The sequence below is a fragment of the Mustelus asterias genome, chromosome 17, assembly GCF_964213995.1.
Source record: "Mustelus asterias chromosome 17, sMusAst1.hap1.1, whole genome shotgun sequence".
Classification (NCBI taxonomy): Eukaryota; Metazoa; Chordata; class Chondrichthyes; order Carcharhiniformes; family Triakidae; genus Mustelus; species Mustelus asterias.
The window spans coordinates 22,655,775-22,682,765 of NC_135817.1; the positions used below are offsets into that span (position 1 = coordinate 22,655,775).

Consider the following 26,991-nt stretch of genomic DNA (forward strand, 5'->3'; position numbering starts at 1 on the left):
TGTGGATTTGGAAAGTGCTTTTGAGGAAGCCTTGATGAGTTCTTGCAGTGCACCACGTCAATGATACCACTGCCACTATGCATCAATAGTGAAGGGAAAGAATGTTGAAAGTAGTGGATCTGGTGCCGATTTAGCATGCGGTTTTGTCTTGGTGTGGCGCTTGAGCTTTGTTGGAGCTACACTTATCCAGGCAAGTGAGAATATTCCATCACACTCATGGCTTGTGCCTTGTAGATAATGGAAAGACTTTGTGGTGCCAAGAGGCAAGTCACTCGCTGTTGAATAACTAGCTTCTGTCTGTTCTTATAGCCACATTCTTTATTTGGTTGGTCCAGTTAAATTTCTAGTCAATGGTGACCCTGGGATGTTAAGCTGTGGGGTGTTCATTGATGTTAATGTGAATGAATATCAAAGGGAGATGGTTAGACTCTCTCTCATTGGAGATAATCAGTGCCAGACACTTTCGTTACTTGAATGGCGCTTGAATGGCACAGTGGTTAGCACTGCTGTCTCACAGCTCCAGGAACCTGGGTTCAATTCCTGGCTTGGGTCACTGTCTGTGTGGAGTTTGCACATTCTCCCCGTATCTGCGTGGGTTTCCTCCGGGTGCTCCGGTTTCCTCCCACAGTCCAAAGATGTGTGGGTTTGGTGGATTGGCCATGCTAAATTGCCCCTTAGTGTCAGGAGGACTAGCTAGGGTAAATACGTAGGGTTATGGGGATATGGCCCGAGTGGGATTGTGGTTGGTACAGACTCGATGGGCCAAACGGCCTCCTTCTGCACTTAGGATTCTGTGATTCTGTTAGTTGCCACTTATCGGCCTGTTCCTTATCTACCTTTCATCCTCTCACAGTTATTCCTTTTCCTCCCCACTTTGTCTTTCACTTGTCCTGTACATACTTAAACTTGTTATATCTTTCATTTTTTTTGCAGTTCTGATGAAAGATTATCAAATTGAAATGTTACTATCTCTCCATGGATGCTGCCAGGCCTGAGAATTATCATCCTTTTACTGTTTGTATTTATGTTTCCAGCAGGAAGTTATTTTCTTTTTCTGTCTATATTTTAAATGTTCCGTGAGGCGAGTTGTTGGTATAGTCTGGTGACATCGATTCAACAATTTGCTCCTGTAACACGCACAGCAGGTATTAACTGTGTGTCAGTCAGTTACACTCTTGCCTTGAAGCTAGCGGTTGTGCTTCAAGCCTCACCCTAGAGAGTTGAACGCACAATCTGAGAGTCCTGCACAGTACCGAGGGAGTGCTACATCAGAGTGGGGAAATAATAGCCTGCATCATCTGGTCAGCAGTAATGTTGCACACATTGCTGCGCCAAGCCTGACGTTGTGGCGCATTTCTTCCGGGACCTTCTTTTCCCTGATGTCAAAGAAACATGCATTGTAGTGTTTGCCTGGGAGTCTCCATCAGAGTGGAGTAGAGTTGGGGGAAGAGAGGACACACCCTTTTTTTTACAGTTATTGCTGCCATATTCAGGTAAGTTTAAAGATTAAGCTTTTGGGCACGTTCATGTGAATGAGTGCACGAGAGCGAGTGCATGAGTGAGTGCATGTGTAGGTGAGTGAATGTGCGGATGCGAGTGTGGGTAGTTGACGAGTAGTCTGGTCTGGTCAGGGGTTAGTTGGGTGGTGGCCCGGTTCCAGTTGATTGTGGGGGTGGAGGGAGGAGAGTTGTTAGTCAGAAGTCAGGGTGGGGGGGGGGGGGGGGGGGGTGGTAGTTTAATCCAGTCAGGGGTTAGCTGGGGTCTGGCTGATTATGCGGAGGGGGGGGGGGGGGGGGGATGAGGTAGGGGAGCTGGTAAGGGTAATCAGTGGTGGTAGCTGGGTGAGAGTTGAGATTGGTAGGGGGTGGGGTGAGGTCAGTGCAAGAAGGTAGCTGATGAGTGGGTGAGATGTGTTTGGGTTTGCAGCTACCCAGGTGGTACTTTTAACCTGTCTAACATTTCCTGGGTAACTATCCATGTAAGTACAGTGGATCTACCAGTCTTCCACCCTTAACACAGGGTCAGAGATGTTTGTGTAGGGTCCTGGGCAGAGTGGGAATTGCCCATCGGAAGTTTAAACTTTCTAGGTAATTCCCATGTAGGTCCACATGTCAGGACTTCCACAGGGTTCTGATGCATGTAATTTGTTACAGGACCAGTGTCCGACAATCCGGAGACAGGAAGCTTTGGGCCATCATCTCTGTCCCTCCGACTGAAGCTCCATCAAGGTTGCAACAGTCCACTTAAGGTTAATAAACCCCTGACAAACATAAAGCTATTAGTTATTAAGAAGGATTCATTTGTTTCTTTTTTAAATCCATTCAGTTCTGTCCCCTGGGCTCATTGAAGTGTTGACTTATTGAAAGTTTATTTATTGGTGTCACAAGTAGACTTACATCAACACTGTAATTAAGTTACTGTGAAAATCCCCGAGTCGTCACACTCCAGCACCTGTTTGGATACACTGAGGGAGAATTTAGCATGTCCAATGCACCTAACCAGCACATCTTTCGGACTGTGGGAGGGAACCGGAGCACCCGGAGGAAATGCACACAGACATGGGGAGAACGTGCAGACTCCGCACAGACAGTGACCCAACGCCAGAATTGAACCTGGGTCCTTGGAGCTGTGAGGCCGCAGTGCTAACCATTGTGAAAAGTAGGACTGAAACCATCACCTCAGCACATGTCCTGTTTGAAATCAACTCATTCAGGACAGAGTGCAGCCGGCAATCTTCTGGGATGAGGTGGTTGTTCGCTAACGAGCATCATCAATACAATGCTTGTTCAAAAAAATTCAAAATTCAAATCTATAGGTGGATAAAAGCTTGCGATGATTCCTAATTTGTCAAAAGAGTGAGGCCTACATGCTAAAAATAAGATCTCTATGTTAGAAAATATCAAGGTGCCTGGTCCCATATCGAGACCAGTGATTGTAGCATCAAACTACGCTGCTTGGAAGGGGGGTGGTGGCACGTGGTACTCATACCCAATGTGTAACCCAGATTGGCAGCATCGGCCTTCAGTTGAAAGTATTGGTACATCCCCCGACATTTTAAGTGCGACAACTTAGATTCAGGGAAATCGGTACTTACAAAAAAAAATAGAATAATTTGTATTAAAAAACTTGGAACTGGATGTCTTGTGAAAAAGGGATATCTGTTTATGCAGCATCAGAACGTGGAGAGTTTCTCTGGCTCAATGTGGGCTCTTACTTTGAACTGTTGCTGCAGCTCTCCGTTCAACCTGACCAGAATCATATTGGCCTCCTTGTTTCTGCGGACCGCTGTCTGAATGGCTTTTTTCTGCTTGGATGGCATTCTATAACAAGGAAAATAAAAGGTTAACTTTTGCAACATGGTAGAAAAGGTTAAGTGTATACAATAATCTTCAGTTTAACACTTCAGTGGCTGACCAAGAAAATCAGTTGCAGGAACTTTCAACAGGTAAGATCTGTAAGATAGTCATAGTCAGAGGTATACAGTACAGAAAAAGGCCTTTCGGTCCATCACATCTGTGCCAGTCAAAGAGAAACCACCTAAGTAAACTAATCCCATTTTTCAGCACTTGGTCCATAGCGTTGTAAGCCTTAGCAACACAAGTGCACATCTAAATACTTCTTAAATGTTATGAGGGTCTCTGCCTCCACCACCCTTTCAGGCAGTGAGTTCCAGACTCCCACCATCCTTCAGGTGAAAAGGTTTTTCATCAAATCCTCTCTAAACCTCTTGCTCCTACATCAAATCTATGCCCCCTGGTCATTGATCCTTCTACCAAGGGGAAAGGTTTCTTCCTTTCTACTCTATCTATGCCCCTCATAATTTTATACATCTAAATCATGTCCCCACTCAGACTCCTCTGCTCCAAAGAAAAGAACCCCTGTCTATACATTCTCTCTTCATAACTAAAACTCTCCAGCCCAGGCAACTTCTGGTAAATCTCCTCTCCTTTCCAGTGCTATCACATTCCTCCTATAATGTGAATTCCAGAATTGCACACAATACTCTAGCTGTAGCCTAGCCAATATTTTATATAGTTCCAGCATCAATTCCCTGCTATTAAACTCTATGCCTCAGCTAATTTGGACAAGTATACTATATCCCTTCTTAAAACACTTTAACAAAGAGGTTGTGCTGGAATCTTTGAATGGCATCAAGATAGATAAGTCGCCAGGTCCGGATGGGATGTACCCCAGGTTACTGTGGGAGGCGAGGGAAGAGATTGCAGAGCCCCTGGCAATGATCTTTGCATCGTCGATGGAGACAGGAGATTGCGGATGTGGTTCCTATTTTCAAGAAGGGGAATAGGGATAGCCCAGGAAATTACCGACCGGTGAGTCTAACCTCAGTGGTTGGTAAGCTGATGGAGAAGATCCTGAGAGACAAGATTTATGAGCATTTAGCGAGGTTTAGTATGCTCAAGAATACTCAGCATGGCTTTGTCAAAGGCAGATCGTGCCTTACGAGCCTGGTGGAGTTCTTCGAAAATGTGACTAAACACATTGACGAAGGGAAAGCGGTAGATGTGGTTTATATGGATTTTAGCAAGGCGTTCGATAAGGTCTCCCATGCAAGGCTTCTTGAAAAAGTGAGAGGGCATGGGATCCAAGGGGCTGCTGCCCGGTGGATCCAGAACTGGCTTGCCCAAAGGAGGCAGAGAGTGGGTATAGATGGGTCTTTTTCTAAATGGAGGTTGGTCACCAGTGGTGTGCCCCAGGGATCTGTTCTGGGACCCTTGCTGTTTGTCATTTTCATAAATGACCTGGATGAGGAAGCGGAGGGATGGGTTGGTAAGTTTGCCGACGACACGAAGGTTGGGGGGATTGTGGATAGTCTGGAGGGATGTCAGAAGTTACAGAGGGACATAGATAGGATGCAAGACTGGGCGGAGAAGTGGCAGATGGACTTCAACCCAGATAAATGCGTAGTGGTCCATTTTGGCAGGTCAAATGGGATGAAGGAGTACAATATAAAGGGAAAGACTCTTAGTACTGTAGAGGATCAGAAGGACCTTGGGGTCCGGGTCCATAGGACTCTAAAATCGGCCCCGCAGGTGGAGGTGGTGGTTAAGAAGGCGTATGGTGTGCTGGCCTTTATCAATCGAGGGACTGAGTTTAGGAGTCCGGGGATAATGATGCAGCTATACAAGACCCTCGTCAGACCCCACTTGGAGTACTGTGCTCAGTTCTGGTCGCCTCATTACAGGAAGGATATGGAAATGATTGAAAGGGTGCAGAGGAGATTTACAAGGATGTTGCCTGGATTGAGTGGCATGCCTTATGAGGATAGGCTGAGGGAGCTCGGTCTTTTCTCCTTGGAGAGACGTGGGATGAGAGGAGACCCAATAGAGGTATATAAGATGTTGAGAGGCATGGATCGGGTAGACTCTCAGAGGCTTTTTCCCAGGGTGGAAATGGCTGCTACGAGAGGACACAGGTTTACGGTGCTGGGGGGGGTAGGTACAGGGGAAATGTTCGGGGGAAGTTTTTCACACAGAGGGTGGTGGACGAGTGGAATCGGCTGCCGTCAGTGGTGGTGGAGGCATACTCAATAAGGTCTTTTAAGAGACTCCTGGATGAGTACATGGGACTAAATAGGATGGAGGGTTATAGGTAGGCCTAAAAGGTAGGGATATGTTCGGCACAACTTGTGGGGCCGAAGGGCCTGTTTTGTGCTGTAGTTTTCTATGTTTCTATGTAACACTTTATCCACCTGTCCTGCTATTTTAAGGGAGCGGTGTACATGCACACCAAGGTTCCTCTGATCCTTGGTTCTACCCAGGGTCCTGCTGTTCCTCAGGTATTCCCTTGCCTTGTTTGTCCTGCTCAAATGCATCACCTTCCGGCATGGTGGCACAATGGTTAGCACTGCTGCCTCATAGGGCCAGGGACCCGGGTTCAATTCCGGCCTCAGGTGACTGTGTGGAGTTTGCACATTCTCCCCGTGTCTACGTAGGTGTCCTCTGGGTGCTCCAGTTTCCTCCCACACTCCAAAAATGTGCAGGTTAGGTGGCTTGGTCTTACTAAATTGCTCCTTGGTATCAAAGGGATTAACAAGGTAAATATGTGGGGTTATGGAGATAGACTGGGTGTGATTGTTGTTGGTGCAGGCTCAATGGGCTGAATGATCTCCTTCTGCACTGTAAGGATTCTATGATTCTACCTCACACTTATCCCGATTGGTCACTGGTCAGCCCATCTGACCAGCTGGTCTAAATCCTCCTGTAATCTAAGGCTATCCTCCTCACTATTTACCACCCCACTGATTTTCATATCATCTGTGAACTTACTGATAAACCTTCAAGTCTAAATCGTTTATATAATCCACAAATAGACATGACCCCGTGGATGTGGGTTTATTTGTGATTGTAAAGCTTGCTGAATTTCAGGATGATCGGAGGATGGAAGGGGCTTTTACTCCCTTCACCCATCCATGACTATTTCTGATGCAAGAGATCCTTTTCTCGCTGATCCAGGGCTATGTTTTTCCATGACTGTGCGGGCGAGGATTAATATCCAACACACAATACAACTGGTAGACTCTGCTGATATTAATCTGAGGTCATATAGAGTTGAGGAGCAACACTCACCGCTGAATGGTGGATTTACCCCGTACCTTTCTGTCAATAATTTTCAGTGCACTTCTTTCACTACTAATAAAACAGGTTTGAAACGAGATTTCTTATCAATGCTCAGTGTGCAGACACAGCAAGTATAAGGCCACGTCACTCTGCTCTTGACCTTTGACTCCTGTAGAACGTGAAGCCCTGTGCAACAGTGTTCATTTCTTTGTGATGCTCACCATGTATGGGAATTTAATTGTTTTCCATTCACTGGAAGAGCTAATTTGCTGAATGGAGGTTACAGCTAAATGTCAGGCGCTAGAATTGCACAGTAGTTCTAAACGATTGCAGATTAAAGAAAAGCACAGATATTACTTTTGCAGTTGCTGGTGCAGTTTAGCGTCTGGTGTGGAGGTTGCATTCAGTCGAGGCAAGTGTTCCTGGCTTTCCAGTCGATGTCTTTGACGAAGAGGTTTTAACGGAGGCTGGCGAGGTTTCAGCTCCTTTGTTGCAAGAATAAAAAAGCCATTTTGTCATTAATTCTTTCCTTTCGAACTTTGTACATTATTTTGTTTCCCTTAACCACCTTTCCCAATCACACATGGAAGAACCGAAGTGAATATAGAACGAGAATATATAAAATGTAAATAGTTATATATAATGTTAGTTAGGCCACATCAGGAATACAGTGTCCAATTCTGGTTACCACACTACCAGAAGGATGTAGAGGCTTTGGAGGGAGTATAGAACAAAGAATAATACAGCACAGGAACAGGCCCTTCGGCCCTCCAAGCCCGCGCCGCTCCCTGGTCCAAACTAGACCAGAAAAAGTTTACCAGGATGTTGCCTGGTATGAAGGGTATTAGCCAAGAGGAGAGATTGAATAAACTGTGATTGTTCTCCCTAGAAAGACAGAGGCTGAGGGGCAACCTGATAGAATTTTATAAAATTATGAGGGTATAGATACAGTGAACAGGAGGTACAAGTTCAAGGTAAGGGGGGGGGAAGTGGTGATGTACGGGGGAAGTTTTTTTTTACACAGATGTTGGTGGGGGCCTGGAATGCACTGCCAAGTGAGGTGGTTGAGGTAGATATGTTAACGACATTTAAGACTTATCTGGATAGACATATGAACAGATGGGAAATAGAGGCATACAGGCCGTTGGTCTCGATCGGACAATGTGATTGGCACAGGCTTGGAGGGCCAAAGAGCCTGTTCCTGGGCTGGGCTGTTCTTTGTTCTTTGAGAAAGACTCATTTGACCTTTCAGCCATGGCTCAGTTGGCAGCAGCCTTGTTTGTGAATCAGAAGGCTTTTGGTTTATGTCCCACTCTGGGGACATATTTCAGTGCAGTACTGAAGGTGTGCTACAATGTTGGTGAGGACACCCTTTAGATGAGATGTGAAACTGAGCTCCCACCCTCACCCCAAGTCTTGCCCTCTCAAGTAAACATCAAAGATTTAACACCAGTATTTCAAAGAGGGGCTCTCTCCAGGATCATGGCCAATACTTAACCCTCCATCGATACCACTAAAACATCCTGCCATCATCACACTTCTGTTTGTGGGAGCTTATTGTCTGTGAAATGGTTGATGCATCTCCAACATTAGAACAGTGATTATAACCCAAAAGCCTGTATCTAATGCTGCTCAATGAGGGAGTCAATCAGTTACACCCAACAGAAGTTTTAAAGCCAAGACTTTACTTAATGGAGGGTGATGCCAATGCACTCACACATTTTCTGCTGAATTGTGCCTCAAACCTGTTTAGGAAGAAGTTCTTGGTTCCTGTTCTCCCAAGAAGGATTTAAAACTTGCTGTCCTCAATAACCTAACAATAGGCAAGAGGCTGGGGGGAGAGCGATTTGAGCTAATGGTTTTCTTTGGGCTGAGTTCGAGTCTGACTCAAAAACAACTTCTTCCCTGCTACCATCAGACTTTTAAAAGAACCTACCTGGCATTAAATTGATCTTTACACCCTAGCTATAGCTATAACACTACATTCTGCACCCTTTTCCTCTTTATGTACGCTATGCTTTGTCTGGATGGCACGCAAGAAACAATGCTTTTCACTGTATACTAATACATGTGACAATAATAAATCAAATCAAAGATAACGTGCCCAACAGCGATTCCTTCTTTTTTACTCAAATTATCCTTCAAGTCAAAACCCCGATCAGTAAGGTGACTCGTGCGAGACAAGCAGCACAAAGGTTGCCATAGGACTGAACAGGCAAGCTATGTAACTTCTGCTGGTTGATCTCCTGTAACAAACTTGGTGGTAATTGCCTGGGTTTTCAAATTGTGCTAACAGTGAAACTGCCAGCATTTGCTATTGAAACAGACAGGAACCTTTGGCATCTACACATGTAAAGTTAAGCATGGAAATCTGGAAGTTGCTGTCAGTGAGTCTTGCTCCTCCATGGCATGTGCTGGTGAGCTTCCAGCAGATTAGCATCTTTAGAAATCACTGAACTGATGCATGTTTTCCCTTTTACAGTAGAATACCATTGTTAACCCTCTGAAAATCTTGTGCCTCGTTAATGAGGAGTAACTGGGTTTTTAAACAGCATACTAATTCATAACTACAACTGAGGAACCTCCCTGGCTTTGAAAGAATTAATTTTATGAAATTTTGTGAAATGCCAATTTTTAAAAGTTTATTTATTAACATCACAAGTAGGCTTACATTAACACTGCAATGAAGTTACTGTGAAAATCCCCTAGTCCCCACACTCCGGCACCTGTTCAGGTACACTGAAGGAGAATTTAGCATGGCCAATGCACCTAACCAGCATGTCTTTCGGACTGTAGGAGGAAACCGGAGCACCCGGAGGAAACCCACACAGACATGGGGAGAATGTGCAGACTCTGCACAGACAGTGACCCAAACCGGGAATTGAATCCGTGTCCCTGGCGCTGAGAGGCAGCAGTGCTAACCACTGTGCCACTAGATGTTTTATTATATTTTAGTGTAATAAAAATCATTTTTATAAACAAATGATGACATTTCAGCTTCTAATGAACATGGCCCAATCTTTATTCTGTTCTCTGTAAAATTTACAAAATGTGAAGGATAATCAGTGCATTTTACTTCCTGCTTTACTGTCTGTAAGAATATGTCAATGTGACTGACTGCTTACCCTGTTTGCCAGAGGTGTTCCGGTGGGAATCAAAGGGTTTTGATGCGGAAAATCCCACTGTTTGACGACTAGAGGACATAAAACCATCAACTACAGGATAGAGAGGCTAACGGCTGTGATGTGGAAATTTTTATAAACATTAATCTGAGACACAATTTATTGGCATTTGGAAAAGTGCAGGCATATAAATGAAAGTCAGCACAAAATTTAACCTGACAAGAATTCTTTGATGAAATGATGAAGAGTGTTAATTTGGTTAGTGTGGCTGATGTGTACGTGGACTTTGACAAAGTGCCACAAAATAAACTCATTAGCAAAATTAAAGCCCATGGGGCTAAAGGGCAGTGGCAGCATGGATACAAAATTGGCAAAGAGACAGAAAGCAGAGTGTAGTGGTGAACATTTACTGAGGAAAGTGTGGTGTTCCCAAGGGTCAGTACTCGATCCACAGTTCCTTTTTGTGATGTATTAATGACCTGGGGATTCAGGGCATAATTTCAAAGCTTGTAAATGATTTGAAACTCAGCAATCTATTAAACAACAAGGAAGATAGTAATAGATTTCATGAGGAAATAGACCAACAGATAGATGGATATGGATATATGGGGGATGGAGTTTAACATTGAAGTGCAAAGTGGTACATTGTGACAGCAAGAATGAGGCGGCAATATAAACTATATAGTAAGAGGTTAAGAGGGTGAGGGGCAGAAAATCTTTGAAGGTGGCAGGACAAGTTGAAGAGGCTGTTCGAAAGGTATATGGACCTCCCCGGGCCAGCCTAATGTCCTTCCCAACACCCGGTCAGTCCCGATTGTCCTCCTCCCTCCCTCTCCCAATACTCCAAGTACAGAGTGGCAGTGGGCCCCCCCACTGATCGCTCCCCAATATGCCCCACCCTCATATGCCCCACCCCTTTGGCACTGCCCAGTGCCTGCTGGACAGTGCCAAGATGCCCAGTGGGCAGTGCCAGTTTGCTCCTTAGGTAGTGGCAGGGGGCGGCCTCAATGGCCTCTGTTCCTACCAGTGAGGTGACGATGGCTGTTCCCTGTTAGTGGGGAGCAATCGTAAACCCCGCTGGAGGAAACCACTCCTGGCTAGGGGGAGATGCTAGTGGACTGGAGAATACCGTCCCAGGCCTGCTAATCATATGGAAATGGAGATTTCAATATGATAATCAGCTCCTGGTGCGGAGCATATTGCGCTAAAGAAAAGCGCATGGGAGACTCGCGCGTGGTGTTATGCCAATTGTGAACATCGCTAAAGGAGCGTTGCTGGTGTATCCCGGTCTGCTGCACTGGCCAGGAAAATCCCAGCCTATTAGTTTATAAAATCTAGAATGAACTACTCGAAATGGTGGTGGAAGCAGACTCAATAGTAACTTGGAAATGGATAAACACAAAGGAGAACAAATTGTAGGGATATGGGGAACGGCAGGGAAGTGGGACAAATTGGATAGCTTTTTCAAAGAGCTAGCACAGTTATGATGGGCTGGATGGTCTCCTCCTGTGCTGCACCATTCTAAGATTCATAGAAGGTCCTCACGAAAAGGAAAAACAAAGTTAAGGAGAATCCCTCTTTGGTTTCCTGCTATTGTTACCCAATTATTACCCAAGTTATTACCCAATCAAAACTGCAGTGATGGAAGAATAATCTGCAACAGTTTCCATAAGAGAACATAATAGAAAAAAACACTTAGAAATGATACAGGGAGAGGGCAGAGGAATGGGACAAAGTGATCAGAGTTGGCGTAGATTCAGGGCAGGATTTTCCAGCCCTTCCTGCCGGCAGGATCCTCCAGTTCCCTGGAAGGCGACTCCCCGTGGTGGGTTCCCCAGTGACAGGGTGGGAGCGACATGCAAACCATAGACTTTGACAGGACTCGACGATCCCATCGCCAGCCAAGAGCGAGCCGCCTCCATCGTCAGAAGACATGATGTGAGGAAGGGGGGAGGGGAGGTGGTGGAAAATCCCAGCCTGATACTTAATGAAATGGTTCACAACCCAAGCTAGGCTTTGAAGGCCCCATTATGGGGTACAGCTTCACCCTGAGCAGGAGTACAAAGCGGGTGATAGTAAACTGGGAGCTCATCTTAACCCCAAGCCAATTGTTTCCTCATTGACTGAAAAACATGTGAACCAGGCTGCAGTTCAGTCACCGCCTGCTTTTTGCCGGGGCCCCTACTCCCCTCAGACTAATTAAATTCTCTCTCTCTTTTTGGATTTATATTCAGATATTTTCCTCATATTTGACACCAATAGTTTTTCTCATAACATCCTCTCGCTCCTCATGAGCCAGATTGGGCCTTTCATGCTGAATAACATGGGCTGGAATTTTACCGCCCCACCCACCACGGCAATCAGAGTTTGCGGGGGGGGACGGGGGGACGGGGGGGGGGGGGACAATGGGAGGGTCTGTTGACCTCGGGCAGGATTTTACAGTTTCGGGACGAGTGAGGCCGTAAAATCCCACTCACGGAGTGAGAAAAGGAATTGAATAGAAATCTTTTTCCCATATCTTGAGCCATAAACTTTGGAAATGTATCAAATAAACAGCCTATGATTAGAAACTACAAACCATAGAAGGCAAGCAGTGACAAGATGATAGAGCAAACTACAGTGCTATGTAGAACATATCCATTCATTAATCAGATACAATCCGGCCCCAATATCGGACATTTATAGAGTCACTGGACAATAACCTGATGTGGGATTGTTCCCTCAAATCAAAATGATCTCTTTTTTTAGATGGTCTCAAAACTAACAGTGAACAAGGCACATGATTCATGAAACATAGGAGGAGATGGCCTAGTGGTATTACCGCTGGACTATTAATCCAGAAACTTGGCTAATGTTCTGGGGGCCCAGGTTCGAATCTTGCTGCGGCAGATGGTGGAATTTGAATTCAATAATATTTGGAATTAAGAATCTAGTGATGACCATGAAACCATTGCTAATTGTCAGAAAACCCATCTGGTTCCCTCATTTCCGTCCTTACCTTGTCTGGCCTACATGTGACTCCAGAGCCACAGCAATGCCATCTTAAATGCCATCTGAAATGGTGTAGCAAGCCACTCAGGTGTCAAGAAGGCAGCTCACCACCACCTTCTCAAGTGCAACTAGGGATGGACAATCAATGCTGGCCAGCCAGCATATGTCCATCTCCCACGAATGAATAAAAAGAAAACTCCATTGAACTTTGAGCAGGAACAAAAGAAATCAAAAATCCAATAAAGCTTTCAAACTCATTACAAACCAACCTTAATTGGAGAGTTATTTTCTTCTCCAAGATGACTTGGTCTCTTCACCTGAGAGTCTGTTAATGATCCTTGTTTGCCCTGCAAAATCAATCGCAAATCAAAGAAATAGTCCACACGTCAACATGCTCTGGAATAGTTTTTCTTGGACTAACTAGCTTAAGGTTAGATGAGAAATTCTTCATCGTTGCACACACTGAAGTGACCAAGCCTTTGGGTCAACTGTCCTAAGAGCTTCTCAAGTGGCTTAGTGTCATACGTTGTTTGACAACATGCCCAGGAAGCACCTTGGGACATTATCTGATGTGAAAGTTATATAAATCCAAGTTGTTGTGGGATGAGGGAATGAAAAGTAGGGTCAGGATCTGGCCTGGGTGGGTTTTGAAAATTGCACTCCCCGAGGATGCTTTTGGCACAGTTATGAATGGGCCAGTGGCAGGGAGGGAATGGTGAAGGCACTTTTCTCCAATTAAACTCCTTAAGGAGTTTGACACAGGGCCTGACCAGGAAGGAATTAAACTTTTAAAAATTTAAAACTATCTGCCTTCTTCAATCTCTTTGCTTTCTGTGGAGCTGCTGCTCAAATCAGCAAAGCAGTGACTGTCCCCAAAATGACTGCTGTCTGCTGCCTGCTGTCAGCGTAAGGCAGGCAGCTCCTGTCTCTTTGAGGTGTCTGTGCCTTTAGTTGGCTGCTGAGCCAATTAAGCTACTTGAATTTGAAGATCATATCGCGATTGCAGCTTGAGCCTAGGGTCAGGAATTCCTCTGGGTGTAGGGTTGTTAACTGCGCATTAACAGTCCAGCCCCTACGTGTATGAAAGAGTCAACTTTCTGTCAAGGAGGAAATCAATCAGTTTTGGGCATAATTTTCTCATTTTTTGTCCACCAAGTGTTGTCTCCAGCAGGAAAAGCGAGTCGGGGGGGGGGGGACACCAACTATCTTTCCAGGTTTTCCCACCGTATTTTCAAACACTTAGGAAAAACAAAGATAAGGGGTGGGGTCCCACAAAGTCATGCTGGCGGGACAGTCCCGGAAATGCCCTGCCAGTGACCTTGGCTGCTCAGAGGTGGGGATGTCCTTGATAAGTGACAAGGGAGCACCCCCCCTTCCCCCAAGCAGGGTAGGCCCTCCATCCTGAACCTCCCCAATGGAGACCCCACCCTTCCCCCCAGCAGTGCCCAGGCACTGCCCTCCTCCCATAAAGTGTGAGCGGAGAATCCCAGCCTTTGTTTATATAGCATCTTTCGCATTTGCAGATGTCCCGTAAAGCTTCAGAAGCAACAAATGGATTTTAACATATAGCCACTATTATCAGACAAACATGTAGCCATTTTGCATGCAGCACCTGAGAAGAAAGATCCTCCTCCCTCTATTTTGAACACCTCAAAACAAATAGTGAACCAGTCACATGGCCCATGAGATATATTCCCTTGAAGTTTAAACAGAGAAAAGAAAATCAAAAAGTAAATAATGCAGCCAAAGAAGAGTACAACAAAACTGGAAAAGACCAGCTGATTGGTTTTGGTGGTATTAGTTGAGGAATGAATGATGGCTAGGACACTAGGTGAATACCTCTGCCTTTGGATCTCTTATTTCTGTAGGTTTAACATGAATGATGACAACCTAGCAACTCTCTCAGGATTGCAATAAAGTTCCACCCTCCATGATGGACTGGAACTTAACTGGTGATCTTTGGAGTCAGGGATGAGAGTGACAACAACAGAACCAAACCAGGATACCAGCCCTGTTCATTCCACGTACTGTGGTTTGGAGCCTCACAGGACAGGGCTCCTCTATCTGAACCTGCATTGTGGCTGAGCTATGCTGGATTTTCACAAGCCTTCCACGCACTGCACACTTTGGCCATGGGGACGGCCAGCTACTGGGCATCTGTAACACAGCAACGCAATATCGTTTCACAGTCTGTATTTCCCAGTAGGGGGAAAGGAAGCGCACAGCATTGGCCTGATGCTGCTCTCTGCTGCTGCCAGCTGAGATTGAGAACTCAATAAGTGAGGCTATGTGAAAGTATACCCACAGCCAACTTTCCCATCACACAAAACATTTAGGTCCTAACACAATTGCCCCTTCGTGCCGTATTTATTTCTGCGACAATTAACTATTAAAAAACACTTTTCTTGAACCAACATAGGGTGGTATTCTGCCCCAATAGTCAAGTACATAGAATTCCTATAGTGCAGAAGGAGGTCGTTCGGCCCATCAAGCCTGCAACGACAACAATTTTACCCAGGCCCTATCCCCATGATCCCACATATTTATCCTGTTAGTCCTCCTGACATAAGGGGCAATTGAGCATGGGCAGTCAACCTAACCCACACATCTTTGGACTGTGGGAGGAAACCGGAGCACCCGGAGGAAACCCACGCAGACATGGGGAGAACGTGCAAATTCCACACAGACCCAAGGCTGGAATTGAACTTGGGTCCCTGGTGCTGTGAGGCAGCAGTGCTAATCACTGTGCCACCGAGCTGCCCCTAACCTGTGTTCAGAATGTTAGTAAGGGACTTTTACCTCAATATTAATACTTGGCCCTTGTAATTTATTTATTTCTAATTCATGATTTGGAGTAATGCATCACATCCTCCCTTTTCCCCCTCTATTTAAATTTCCTCCCTAGCCAACACAACAGTGTTTCAAATGTTTGATATCAATAACAATCCTTATTTGAGATTTATCTAAAAACTAGTAAGTAGTGAAATGGAAATTGTAATTAAAACTTTGGTTTATTTGAAGTGTTGCGTGAAGACTATTGAATTTAGTGAAATTGTTGCTGTGTCTGCTAAGTGCACCATCTGGTGGTAAAACCATAGATTACCAATCACCGTTCCAAAGTGATCCCAGTTACTGATGGCCATACCTCCTCTGAAAGGTATCAAAATACCACCGAACCAGTTTCAAACCATAAGCATAGACAATCATCCCTCCTTCCTCACGTAGCGACAGATCCTGAGGCTCAGCCTCCTGGTGGAACAGATGCTTCGGGTCTAAGTTTCAGGAGGTCCGGATTGATGAACGGACCTTGCACGGGTCAGTGCTCCAGTTCACATTATCCCAGATGCTCTCGTCTCCCAATCCAAACTTTGGAGATTGATGGTCCGAAGCTTGCACAACACTGATCATCTTACTTGACCCTGCCCTTGCTAACACTGAATTTTACCCTAATGGGTACTTTGCAAACTAAAACAACAGTACAAGCAGAAGCATGGACTGCAATTTTGTTTCCAGATGGAGCTGGTATTACACAACCTCGGAAAGGCAGCCATTTAATCCAGACTGACCAAACATCAATCAAATTGGGATCAGAATTGGTTTGTCGACAACATCTAAATTCCCTCTGTTTATTGGCTGTAAAATAATAAAAGTGGTACGAGGACATGGTGATGAAAAATAAACACAAATTTTGGATCTGCCGCTTCTTTAGTTTGGATAGCAGGAGAGCAACTTCCCTGATCACTTTTACATCACTGAAACCCTGCTCTCTTCTGCATGCATTAGTGAATTTATGATGCTGGCTGTCAGGATCAGGGTCAAAGCAGCTGCACTGTTCTCACTCTCCTGAAACCTAAACAGAAGTAAAAGCAATGCTCACTCTACAAACATTGCTTATATGGCTTTTCGAAAAGGACCAAGTCCTCTGTAGCTGGAGTGATCATCTCCCAGAGAAAGCGACACAACTTTGCCTCTTCAGTTTTCACTTCAAGAGCAGGATTTTATGGCCTCGCCCGTCCCAAAACCCTAAAATCCCCACTGAGGTCAACGGATCTTCCCATTGTCCGCTCCTCACCTGCTCCAATTCCCGTGGCGGGCTGGATGGTAAAATTCCAACCCAAGTCTATTTCTCTCATTTTGTTTTGAAGTCTTGGCAATGCTCCTTCATCTAAGCCCCTATAATCAGGGTGATCCTGGCCTCTATAATCAGGATGGGAGTAGAGCCAAAGGTGCCATGTCACATTTCTTATGCAGTGAAATGTTTCAATGTAACTTACCATTTCTGAACCATCTGCTTGTAAATTAATGGAATGGAGAAAGATCAGCCAAATGTTTTCTTTATATGAAAATGGCATTTCTTTGAAAAAACACAACTAAAGTCATGAGACAGATCTGCTTCCCCCACCACCAATGGAATAATGGGTACTGCCCAGTATGGTACTCAGCCATGTGGATCAGAGTCTCTGCACTGAATTGGACAATCCTCAGATACTAATGCGGTCTGTGTCCACATGCAACAAGATTAGGACATCATTGCGGCAAATAACTGTGCCACACAAGAACCGAGCATTGACCATCTCCAACAGGAGAGAATCTAACCATCTCCCCAGGACATTCAATGGCATTAAAATTGCTGAATCCTCCACTATTAACATCCTGTGCCAGAAATTGAACTGGACTAGCCATATAAATGCTGTGGCTACAAGAGTAGATCAGAGACTGGGAATTCTGTGGTGACTGATTCATCTCCTGACTCCCCAAAGTCTGTCCACCATCTACAAGTCAGGAGTGTGATGGAATACTCTCCACTTGCCTGGATGAGTGCAATTCCAAGAACACTCAGGAAGTACTTCACCATCCAGGACAAGGCAGCTCATTTGATTGACATCCCATCCACCACTTTAAACATTCATTCCCTTCACCACAGATGCACAGTGGCAGCAGTGGGTAGCATCTACATGATGCACTGCAGAAACTCACCAAGCCTCCTTGGACAGCACCTTCCAAACTGCAACCTTTAGCAACTAGAAGGATAAGGGCAACACATGCATGGGAACACCACCGCTTGCAGTTCCCCTCCAAGCCACTCACATTCTGACATGGAACTGCAACGCCATTCCTTCACTATTGATGGGTCAAAATCCTGGAATTCCCTCCCTACCTTCACCACATGGACTGCAACGGTTCAGGAAGGTGGCTCACCACCACTGTCGCAAGGGCAATTTGGGATGGGCAATAAATGCTGGCCTTGCTAGCAATACCCACAATCCATGAAAGCATAACACCAATAACATGCAGGCTGAATTTTGTGTTTGCTAAATTGCCTGCTTTTATAGTTTAAAGTGTTCAAGTTTCTTTATTAGTGTCACAAACAGGCCTACATTAACACTGCAATGAAGTTACTGTGAAATCCCCTAGTTGCCACACTCTGGTGCCTGTTCAGGTACACTGAGGGAGAATTTAGCATGGCCAATGCACTTAACCAGCACATCTTTTGGACTGTGGGAGGAAACCCATGCAGATACGGGGAGAACGTGCAAACTCCGCACAGACAGTGACCCAAGCCGGGAATCGAACCCGGGTCCCTGGCATTGTGAGGCAGCAGTGCTAACCACTGTGTCTTAAAACTAGTGAATGGGAAATGGTGGGCTGTCAAGCTAGGATAGCTGATCTGAATTAGGGCCATCCTCAATGTCCTGATGCAAGGAAGAGGATAGAGTGTGGTGAGCAGGGGGATCATTCAATGGGGTTGCTTGAGAACAGTATCGAGGTTAGCTATGGTGCCCATTTTGGTGAATGACATTCTATCCAGGCTCATGCACGGTACTGGAAAACAGAGTGCTCACAGATCCCAGTCTTACCATAAATTCCAAAGAGATGAGAAATATGGAATGAAAATCTGGGAAAATAGACACTGCAAAGGAAGCAATCCAGGTGGCAGGCTTGGCTCTATCAGCTTGTGCTGACATGAAGTTTTTTCAGTGTGACAGGAGTTCCAAAAACAATAAAGGTGGACAAGAGGCAGCGACACAAAAGTACTAACACATCCATGGTTGGAACCATCATGGGGAAAACACCTCACAGTAAGAGTTTTAACAACACCAGGTTAAAGTCCAACAGGTTTATTTGGTAGCAAATGCCATTAGCTTTCGGAGCGCTGCTCCTTCGTCAGATGGAGTGGATATCTGCCCCCAAACAAGACACACACAGACACAAAATCAATTTACAGAATACTGATTAGAACGCGAATCTTTACAGCTAACCAAGTCTTAAAGATACAGACAATGTGAGTGGAGGGAGCATTAGGCACAGGTTAAAGAAATGTGTATTGTCTCCAGACAAGACAGCCAGTGAGATTCTGCAAGTCCAGGAGGCAAGCTGTGGGGGTTACCAGTAGTGTGACATGAACCCAAGATCCCGGGTTAGGCTGTCCTCATGTGTGGGGAACTTGGCTATCAGTCTCTGCTCAGCGACTCTGCGCTGTCGTGTGTCGTGAAGGCCACCTTGGAGAACGCCTACCCGAAGATCAGAGACTGGATGCCCGTGACTGCTGAAGTGCTCCCCCACAGGAAGACAGCAACCTCTGCAAGATGTGCCAGATCATCGACATGGATGCCATCATCTCACGTGAGAACACCATCTACCAGGTACACGGTACCTACTCTTGCAACTCGGCCAACGTTGTCTACCTGATACGCTGCAGGAAAGGATGTCCCAAGGCATGGTACATTGGGGAAACCATGCAGACGCTACAACAACGGATGAAGAACATTGCTCGACAATCACCAGGCTCCTGTGAGGGAGCACTTCAGCGGTCACGGGCATTCAGTCTCTGATCTTTGGGTAAGCGTTCTCCAATGCGGCCTTCATGACACACAACAGCGCAGAGTCGCTGAGCAGAGACTGATAGCCAAGTTCCCCACACATGAGGACGGCCTAAACCGGGATATTGGGTTCATGTCACACTACCGGTAACCCCCACAGCTTGCCTCCTGGACTTGCAGAAGCTCACTGGCTGTCCTGTCTGGAGACAATACATATTTCTTTAACCTGTGCCTAATGCTCCCTCCACTCACATTGTCTGTATCTTTAAGACTTGATTAGCTGTAAAGATTCGCATTCTAATCAGTATTCTGTAAATTGATTTTGTGTCTGTGTGTGTCTTGTTTGGGGGCAGATATCCGCTCCATCTGACGAAGGAGCAGGGCTCCGAAAGCTAATGGCATTTGCTACCAAATAAACCTGTTGGACTTTAACCTGGTGTTGTTAAAACTCTTACTGTGTTTACCCCAGTCCAACACCGGCATCTCCACATCATGAAAACACTTCAGTCAGACAGTCGACTGAAAAACCTGTTGGGTGCAATTTTAGCTCTGCAAATGGACAGGTTTTGAATGAGTTAAAATATTTTCTGCCATTGTCCTGACTGTGTCGCTAGTGGAGAAATTATTAGAAAATAATCAGGGAAAGGTGAAAGCTTAGGCTCGTACGTTTGACCTTTCAGGCTAATTGCATCCGATATTCAGGAATGTAATTGAAAGAGTTAAAATGGAGGTTACACTGATACGGTAACGATTTTTCATATCTCCAGATAGGATGTGCAATAACAATCTTTTGACAGTATTTAATCCAGCAATTATTACAAATAATTCTGATTCCTGGAATGGCAGATTTTCATATGAGGAGAGACAAAGTCGGTTAGGATTCTATTCGTTGGAGTTTACAAGAGTGAGAGGGGATCTCATAGAAACTTATAAAGTTCTATGAGATTAGACAGGATAGATTCATAAAGAATGTTCCCGATGGCGGGGGGGATTCCAGAACAAGGGGTCATAGTTTGAGGATAATGGGGTAAACCTTTTAGAACTGAAGTGAGGAGAAATTTCTTCACCCAGAGAGTAGTGAATCTGTGGAATTCACTACCACAGAAAGTAGTTGAGGCCAAAACATTGTTTGATTTCAAGAAGAAATTAGATATAGCTCTTGGGGCGGGGGGAGGCGGGATCAGGATATTGAACTTGATGATCGGCCATGATCATAATGAATGGCAGAGCAGGCTCAATGGGCCGATTGGCTGACTCCTGTTTCTACGTTTCTATGTAAATAAGCACTATGTCTGACTGAAGAGTCGAGCCAGGTTCCCAACAAGCACTGGGCTTGTAATGGATATTGTGTGTGTTGCAAAAGGTTATTCAGGGTAGGCAGCAAGGAAGAATTAGGTAGGACTCTAGTGCACACCCCAATTGCCACAGGCTCCTGTTAGCAATGACATGTCCCATTCAATGTTGTCACTCAGCTTGGTTGCCAATCTCATGTTCACAGAGTTCCTAGTTATCACAGGCATGCCAATAAAGAATAATAAAAGGAAAGGCTGAAATCTAAACCATTGTGAACAAGAAAATCAATCTGTCAGGAACAGCCTAACTGGGTGTATTACAAATGCATTCAACTTGGTGACATTTATCAAATAGAGCACGGCATCAACTTGAAAACCATTCATGACGATGTGACCATTTAAAGTACTTTTGTCAATGGGATAATATGCTACTGCCTTCTTTCCTGTTCACAAAGCACAAGTTTTCATTTTTTTAAAAAAGAGATTTTAAGGTTTTCGAATGCTCCTCCTTGTCCCCCTAACTGGGCGGCACAGTGGTTAGCACTGTTGCCTCACAGTGCCAGGGACACAGATTCAATTCAGGCCTCGGGTGACTGTCTGTTCAGAGTCTGCACATTTTCCCTTTGTCTCTGTGGGTTTGCTCCGGTTTCCTCCCACAGGCAAAGATGTGCAGGTTAGGTGGATTGGCCATGCTAAATTGTCTCTTAGTGTCCCAAGATGTGAAGGTTAGGGGGATTAGCGGGGTAAATATATGGGATTATGGGGATAGGGCTTGGGTAAAGGTGCTCTGTCTAAGAGTCAGTGTAAACTCGATGGGCCGAATGGCCTCCTTCTGCTTTGTCAAAATTCTATAATATTCTATGATAAAACAAATGATGCAGAATGATACAAGGGCTAAAAGGGTCAAATTATGAGGCAGTGTGCATAGCCTAGGTTTGCATTCTCTGGATACCGAAGACTAAGAGGTGACAGAATGGAGGTGTTTAAGATGGTTTGACAGGGTAGATGGACAGTAACTATTCCCACTAGTCGGAAGTCTAGAACAGGGCGTGGAATAATCTGAAAGTTGGAGCTTGGTCTCTCAGAAGTGATGTCAGGGAGCACTTCTTCACACAAAGGACAGTGAAAATCTGAAATCTGAATTGATATTTTCTTACTGAGATTAATTCACTTTTATGAGCTAAGGGTGTTAAAGATGACAGAACCAAGGCAGGGAAATGGAATTAAGATACAGATCAGCCATGATATGGAGGAGGAGCAGGAACAGGCTCAAGGGACTGAATGACCCACTTCGATTCCCACGTTCCTTCCTAAATGGAGTTCAAAATCGTATTAACTCTCAGGAAGTTTCCAGGTTTTGTTTTGGTCACGAAGAACAGGCATTAACAGGTACCAAGGGAACAGCCAAGCCATTTAATTCAAATGCACAAATCCTATGGGAATTGTTGGAATAAATCTGCTCTACTTGAGTTTAAGAGATATATATATATATTTTCAAGTTTCCTATATCCTAGTTAATTAAGAAAAAAGTATGGGTGGGATTCTCCCAAAAAAATTCTAAGTGCCGAATTCCTGTAAAATCTGGAGTAAATCCTGATGTTTTTTTTAAGTGGGATTTTCAAAATGAACCTCCCACACTCTGCACTAGCGTGAATCTAATCAAAAATCAGTGGGCGGGGCCTATTCCCACTGGAGAGGCGGGCAGCATAGCGCTGAGTGGGTCACATGCGTCAATCTTTTAAAGCAGAGGTTGGTGCATGTGTAGTAGCCCCGCACTAACGGCCTCCTGGTACTACTACACATGTGGGGCTACTACACATGCACTAATCACTGGCCAGCACAGTGACCCCCCACTCGCAATCGCTGCCCTCCCGGATATGTCTGGGCCAGTCCCGATACCCTCCCCAACCTGCTGGCAGTCCCGATCTCCCGTTGATCACCACCCCCCCCCTCCACCTCCCCCCCCCCCCCCCCCCGCCCCCGCACAATGTACAGCCCTGATCACTGGCCTCCCTCTCTCTGATCCAAGTGCAGAGTGGCAGCAGGAACCCCATCCCCGCCGATCGTTCCCCCCCCCCTCCAGAGGCCCCGTTCCCTATAGGCCTGCCCACCTCTGGCCCCGCCCCCTTTGCATTGCCCAATGCCCACTGGGCATTGACACTTTGCCCCTTGTGCAGTGCCAGGAGGCCAGGCTGGCAAAGCCCAGGGGCACCCCCCCCCCTTGACCCGCCCTCCTGGGGGCCTCCATGGCCCCCCTTCACTCTAGTGGGGTCAGGCCGCCAGCTCCCCGCTAGTGGGGAGCTATTGTAAACCACGCTGGAGTGAAACACCCTGGCAGGGTGGGGGTAGAGGCTAGCGAGCCCGGAAACCTCAGTCCCGGGCCCGCTAATCATATGCTAATATTCATTAGCATAATTTATTCAGCTCCATGCCGATTTTTGCTGCAGAGCTGACAATGCTGGAAATCCGGCGGCCAGAGACATGCAGAGGCTATGGTGCCCGGCTGGAAGAAATTGCATTCAACATTGTTAGTTCAAAGAAGTTTGTCAGAAGCCATCAGAGCGATTTAGATGCCACAGGGACTATCATAGAATCCAGCTATTTGGCCCATCGAGTCTGCACTGACTCTCTGAAAGAGCACTTTTATCCATGTCCACTCCTCTGCCCTATCCCCGTAGCCATGGTGAATGTGTGAGGCTATGTTTAAGATTAAAGTTGAACATGGAAATCCTCCATGTAAACATTTGTTGATAATGATGTATCAGCTGTCTCTACCCCCGCCCTGCCAGGAATGTTTCACTCCAGCGTGGTTTACAATAGCTCCCCACTAGCGGGGAGCTTGGGGCCTGACCCCACGAGAGTGAAGGGGGGCCATGGAGGCCCCCAGGAGGGCGGGTCAAGGGGGTGCCCCTTGGCTTTGCCAGCCTGGCCTCCTGGCACTGCACAAGGGGCAAAGTGTCAATGCCCAGGTGGCACTCTGTACAAGTTTCTGAAATCTCAACTCCATCATCATCATCATCTTTAATATATTCATGAACTCAATATCATGGGGGGTAGAACATGATTCCTACGTGTAAAAATAAAATCCCACAATTTTTAAACAAAATTTCAGGAACTCAATCCCATCTGTCACATTTCCAAGTGATGGATGAAATGACTTCTGCTCACAAGTCTTTTAAAAATGTATTTATTAGTGTCACAAGTAGGCTTCCATTAACACTGCAATGAAGTTACTGTGAAAATCCCCTAGTCGCCACACTTGGGCACCTGTTCAGGGACACTGAGGCAGAATTTATCATGGCCAAACCACCTAACCAGCACGTCTTTCGGACTGTGGGAGGAAACTGGAGCACTGGGAGGAAACCCACGCAGACACAGGGAGAATGTGCAAACTTCACACAGACAGTGACCCAAGCCAGGAATTGAACCCGGATCCCTGGCACGGTGAGGCAGCAGTGCTAACCACTATGCCACTGTGCAAGCCTTCATACATCAAGAATGACCCACATTTGTCTGTCCTTACAAGCACACAATCCTGAAAGCATTCTGGTCTTCTAATGCAGGTTGTCATTGGCCTTTTGTCTGGTGTCTGCTCAGCGATGTTACCTCTCTGGGGAATCTTGCTACCATAGCGACATGTGCTGTCGTGGTGCACTCACCAAGAACTTCATGCTGCCTGTAGAACTAACGGTGCTCGTAAACAGAAAACAGTTGGAATAAATAACACTCAGAAGTGTCTTCCAAATCCATCCTGGGGTTGGAAATAATAGACCATTCTTCCTCACATGACTGCCAGCCCTCAATGAATTAACTGTCTTTACACATACTTGCCAATGTGTTATTCTAAACCCAAGTAAAAATGCTTTATCAAGAAATTTGAATATAAACTCCTCACCATTCAAAGTTATCCTCAATGTTACCTATGAAAGCTGTATTCCCACTGTGCATGGAATGAAATGCAGTTTAGGCATGAAATTGTAATATATTATTTCCGACAAAATTGATTTTATTCCGTTCTATTGCGCGCATCAATGAGTAGATTTTACAGAAGAGACTTTCATGATGAACGGATTTATAAATCATATTTTGGATGTTAATAGGCCTACAATGAAATGGGACACTGATCCCAGAGTTAACTTATTATTCTGAATATGTAAGTGAACTCTGCATTCATTCCCTAACAGCACTGTGCGTGTACCTACACCTCATCGACAAGGTTTAAGGTGGTGCCTCGCCACCACTTTCTTGAGGGCAAATAGGGATGGGCAACAAAATGCTGGCACTGCAACGAAGGCCACATCCCTTGAAAGAACAAAATAAACTCTTTACTTGATGAAGTAATTTAGCTGCATTCACCATTAGCTCCTCATCCATTCACTTGCTGATTTTTCTATTCTAGATTTCATCAATCCTTTGTCAGATTGCACACCAGTGCTCAAAACTTCTCATCTTTTCTGTTCATTTGTTGAAGCATTACCTCTTCACTAAAGGGACAATCCTTTAAAACAGAGATGAAGAGGAATTTCTTCAGCCAGTGAGTGGTGAATCTATGGAACTCTTTGCCACAGAAGACTGTGGAGGCCAAGTCATTGAGTGTCTTTAAGACAGAGATAGATAGGTTCTTGCTTAATAAGGGGATCAGGGGTTATGGGGAAAAGGCAGGAGAATGGGGATGAAAAAAATATCAGCTATGATTGAATGGCACAACAGACTCGATGGTCCGAATGGCCTAATTCTGCTCCTATGTCTTATGGTCTTCATCACTTCCAATGGCCTTCAACACAGCAATGAAAAAATGAATTCTTCCAATATTTAAAAGACCGGGTTTCCTAATTTCTCTAACTAACAGCTGCTCCACTTACCCTTGCGGCCCCTCCTTAAGTTCCTTGCTTCATCATCATCTCAAAGAAAATTACATAGGAGGTCAAGAAATAGAAGCAGGGGTAGACCATATGGCCCATTAAGCCTATTCCACTAGTCAGTAGGATCATAGCTGACCTTGGGCTTCAACTCCACTTTCCTGCCCATTTCCTATATCCCTCGATTCCCCGAGAGATCAAAAATCTGTCTATCCCAGCCTGAAATATATATGATAGAGCATCCACAATCCTCTGAGGTAGGGAATTCCAAAGATTCACAAATCTTCGAGTGAAGTAATTTCTCCTCATCTCGGTTCTAAATAATTGACCGTTTAGCCTAAGACTTTAGATTCCATGACCAGTGGAAACAATCTCTCAGCATCCACCCTGTCAAGTCCCCTTCTGAATCTTGTGCACTTCAATCAGATCTCCTCTCATCCTGCCTACTCTAGAGAAAACGGATCCAATTTGCTCAGCCTCTCATCACAGGACAATCCCTCATCCAAGGGATCAATCTGGTAAACCTTCATCATACCACCTCCAGTACAAGTATATTTTTTCTTAAATGTGGAGATCAAAACTGTACACAGTATTCCCTATGTCGTCTCACCAAAACCAGACAACTCTAGCAAGACTTGTTTATTCCTGTACTCCAATCCCCTTGCAGCAAAGACCAACATGCCATCTGCCTTCCTAATTGCTTGCTGTACATGTACGTTAACTTTTCGCATTTGTTGTATCAGAACACCTTTGTCTCTTTGAACACAAGAACTCATAAGAACTAGGAGCAGGAGTAGGCAATTTAGCCACTTGAGTCTGTTCCACCATTTAATATGATCATGGCTGATCTCATCGCAGCCTCAACTCCACGTTCCTACCCATTCACCATAGCCCTTCAAACCCTGACTCAATAAACAATCTGTTCACCTTTTCCTTAAATTTACTCAATGTCCCAGCATTTACCACACTCTGTGGTAGTGGATTCCACAGACTCACGCCCCTTTGAGAGAAGTAATTTCTCCCCATTTCTGTTTTAAATCTGCTACCCCTTATCCTAAAATTAGGAATCTCTTATTCTAGATTGCAACATTGTAAGCCTTGTCCTTTAATCAAATATTATTCCTAACTTCCTGAGTGAGCCAGTGATGGATCTTTCTTGCTGAAGTTTTGCTTTTCTTGTACTTTTTTGGGACATTCTGAATTTTTTCTTTACATGTTTCCCACCGTTTATCTGTAGCTAAACCTTTTATTCTATTCACCCAATTTACCTTAGCCAGTTCTCCCCTCAAAACTATGTAATTGGTGTTGTTTAATTTTCAGATTCTTGT

At 45.2% G+C, this 26,991-nt stretch overlaps 1 protein-coding gene across 1 annotated transcript in view; it reads right to left on the bottom strand.

Annotated features, from left to right (window-relative positions):
* The window catches only part of reps2 (RALBP1 associated Eps domain containing 2), a 204,445-nt gene that overhangs the window by 6,041 nt on the left and 171,413 nt on the right, over positions 1-26,991 (bottom strand). Inside the window, exons 16-18 of the mRNA XM_078232385.1 lie at positions 12,961-13,038; positions 6,936-7,063; positions 3,215-3,320 (exon numbers count right to left, since the gene is read on the bottom strand). Coding sequence (XP_078088511.1) covers positions 3,215-3,320; positions 6,936-7,063; positions 12,961-13,038 — 312 coding nt within the window. The remainder of the gene's footprint in view (positions 1-3,214; positions 3,321-6,935; positions 7,064-12,960; positions 13,039-26,991) is intronic.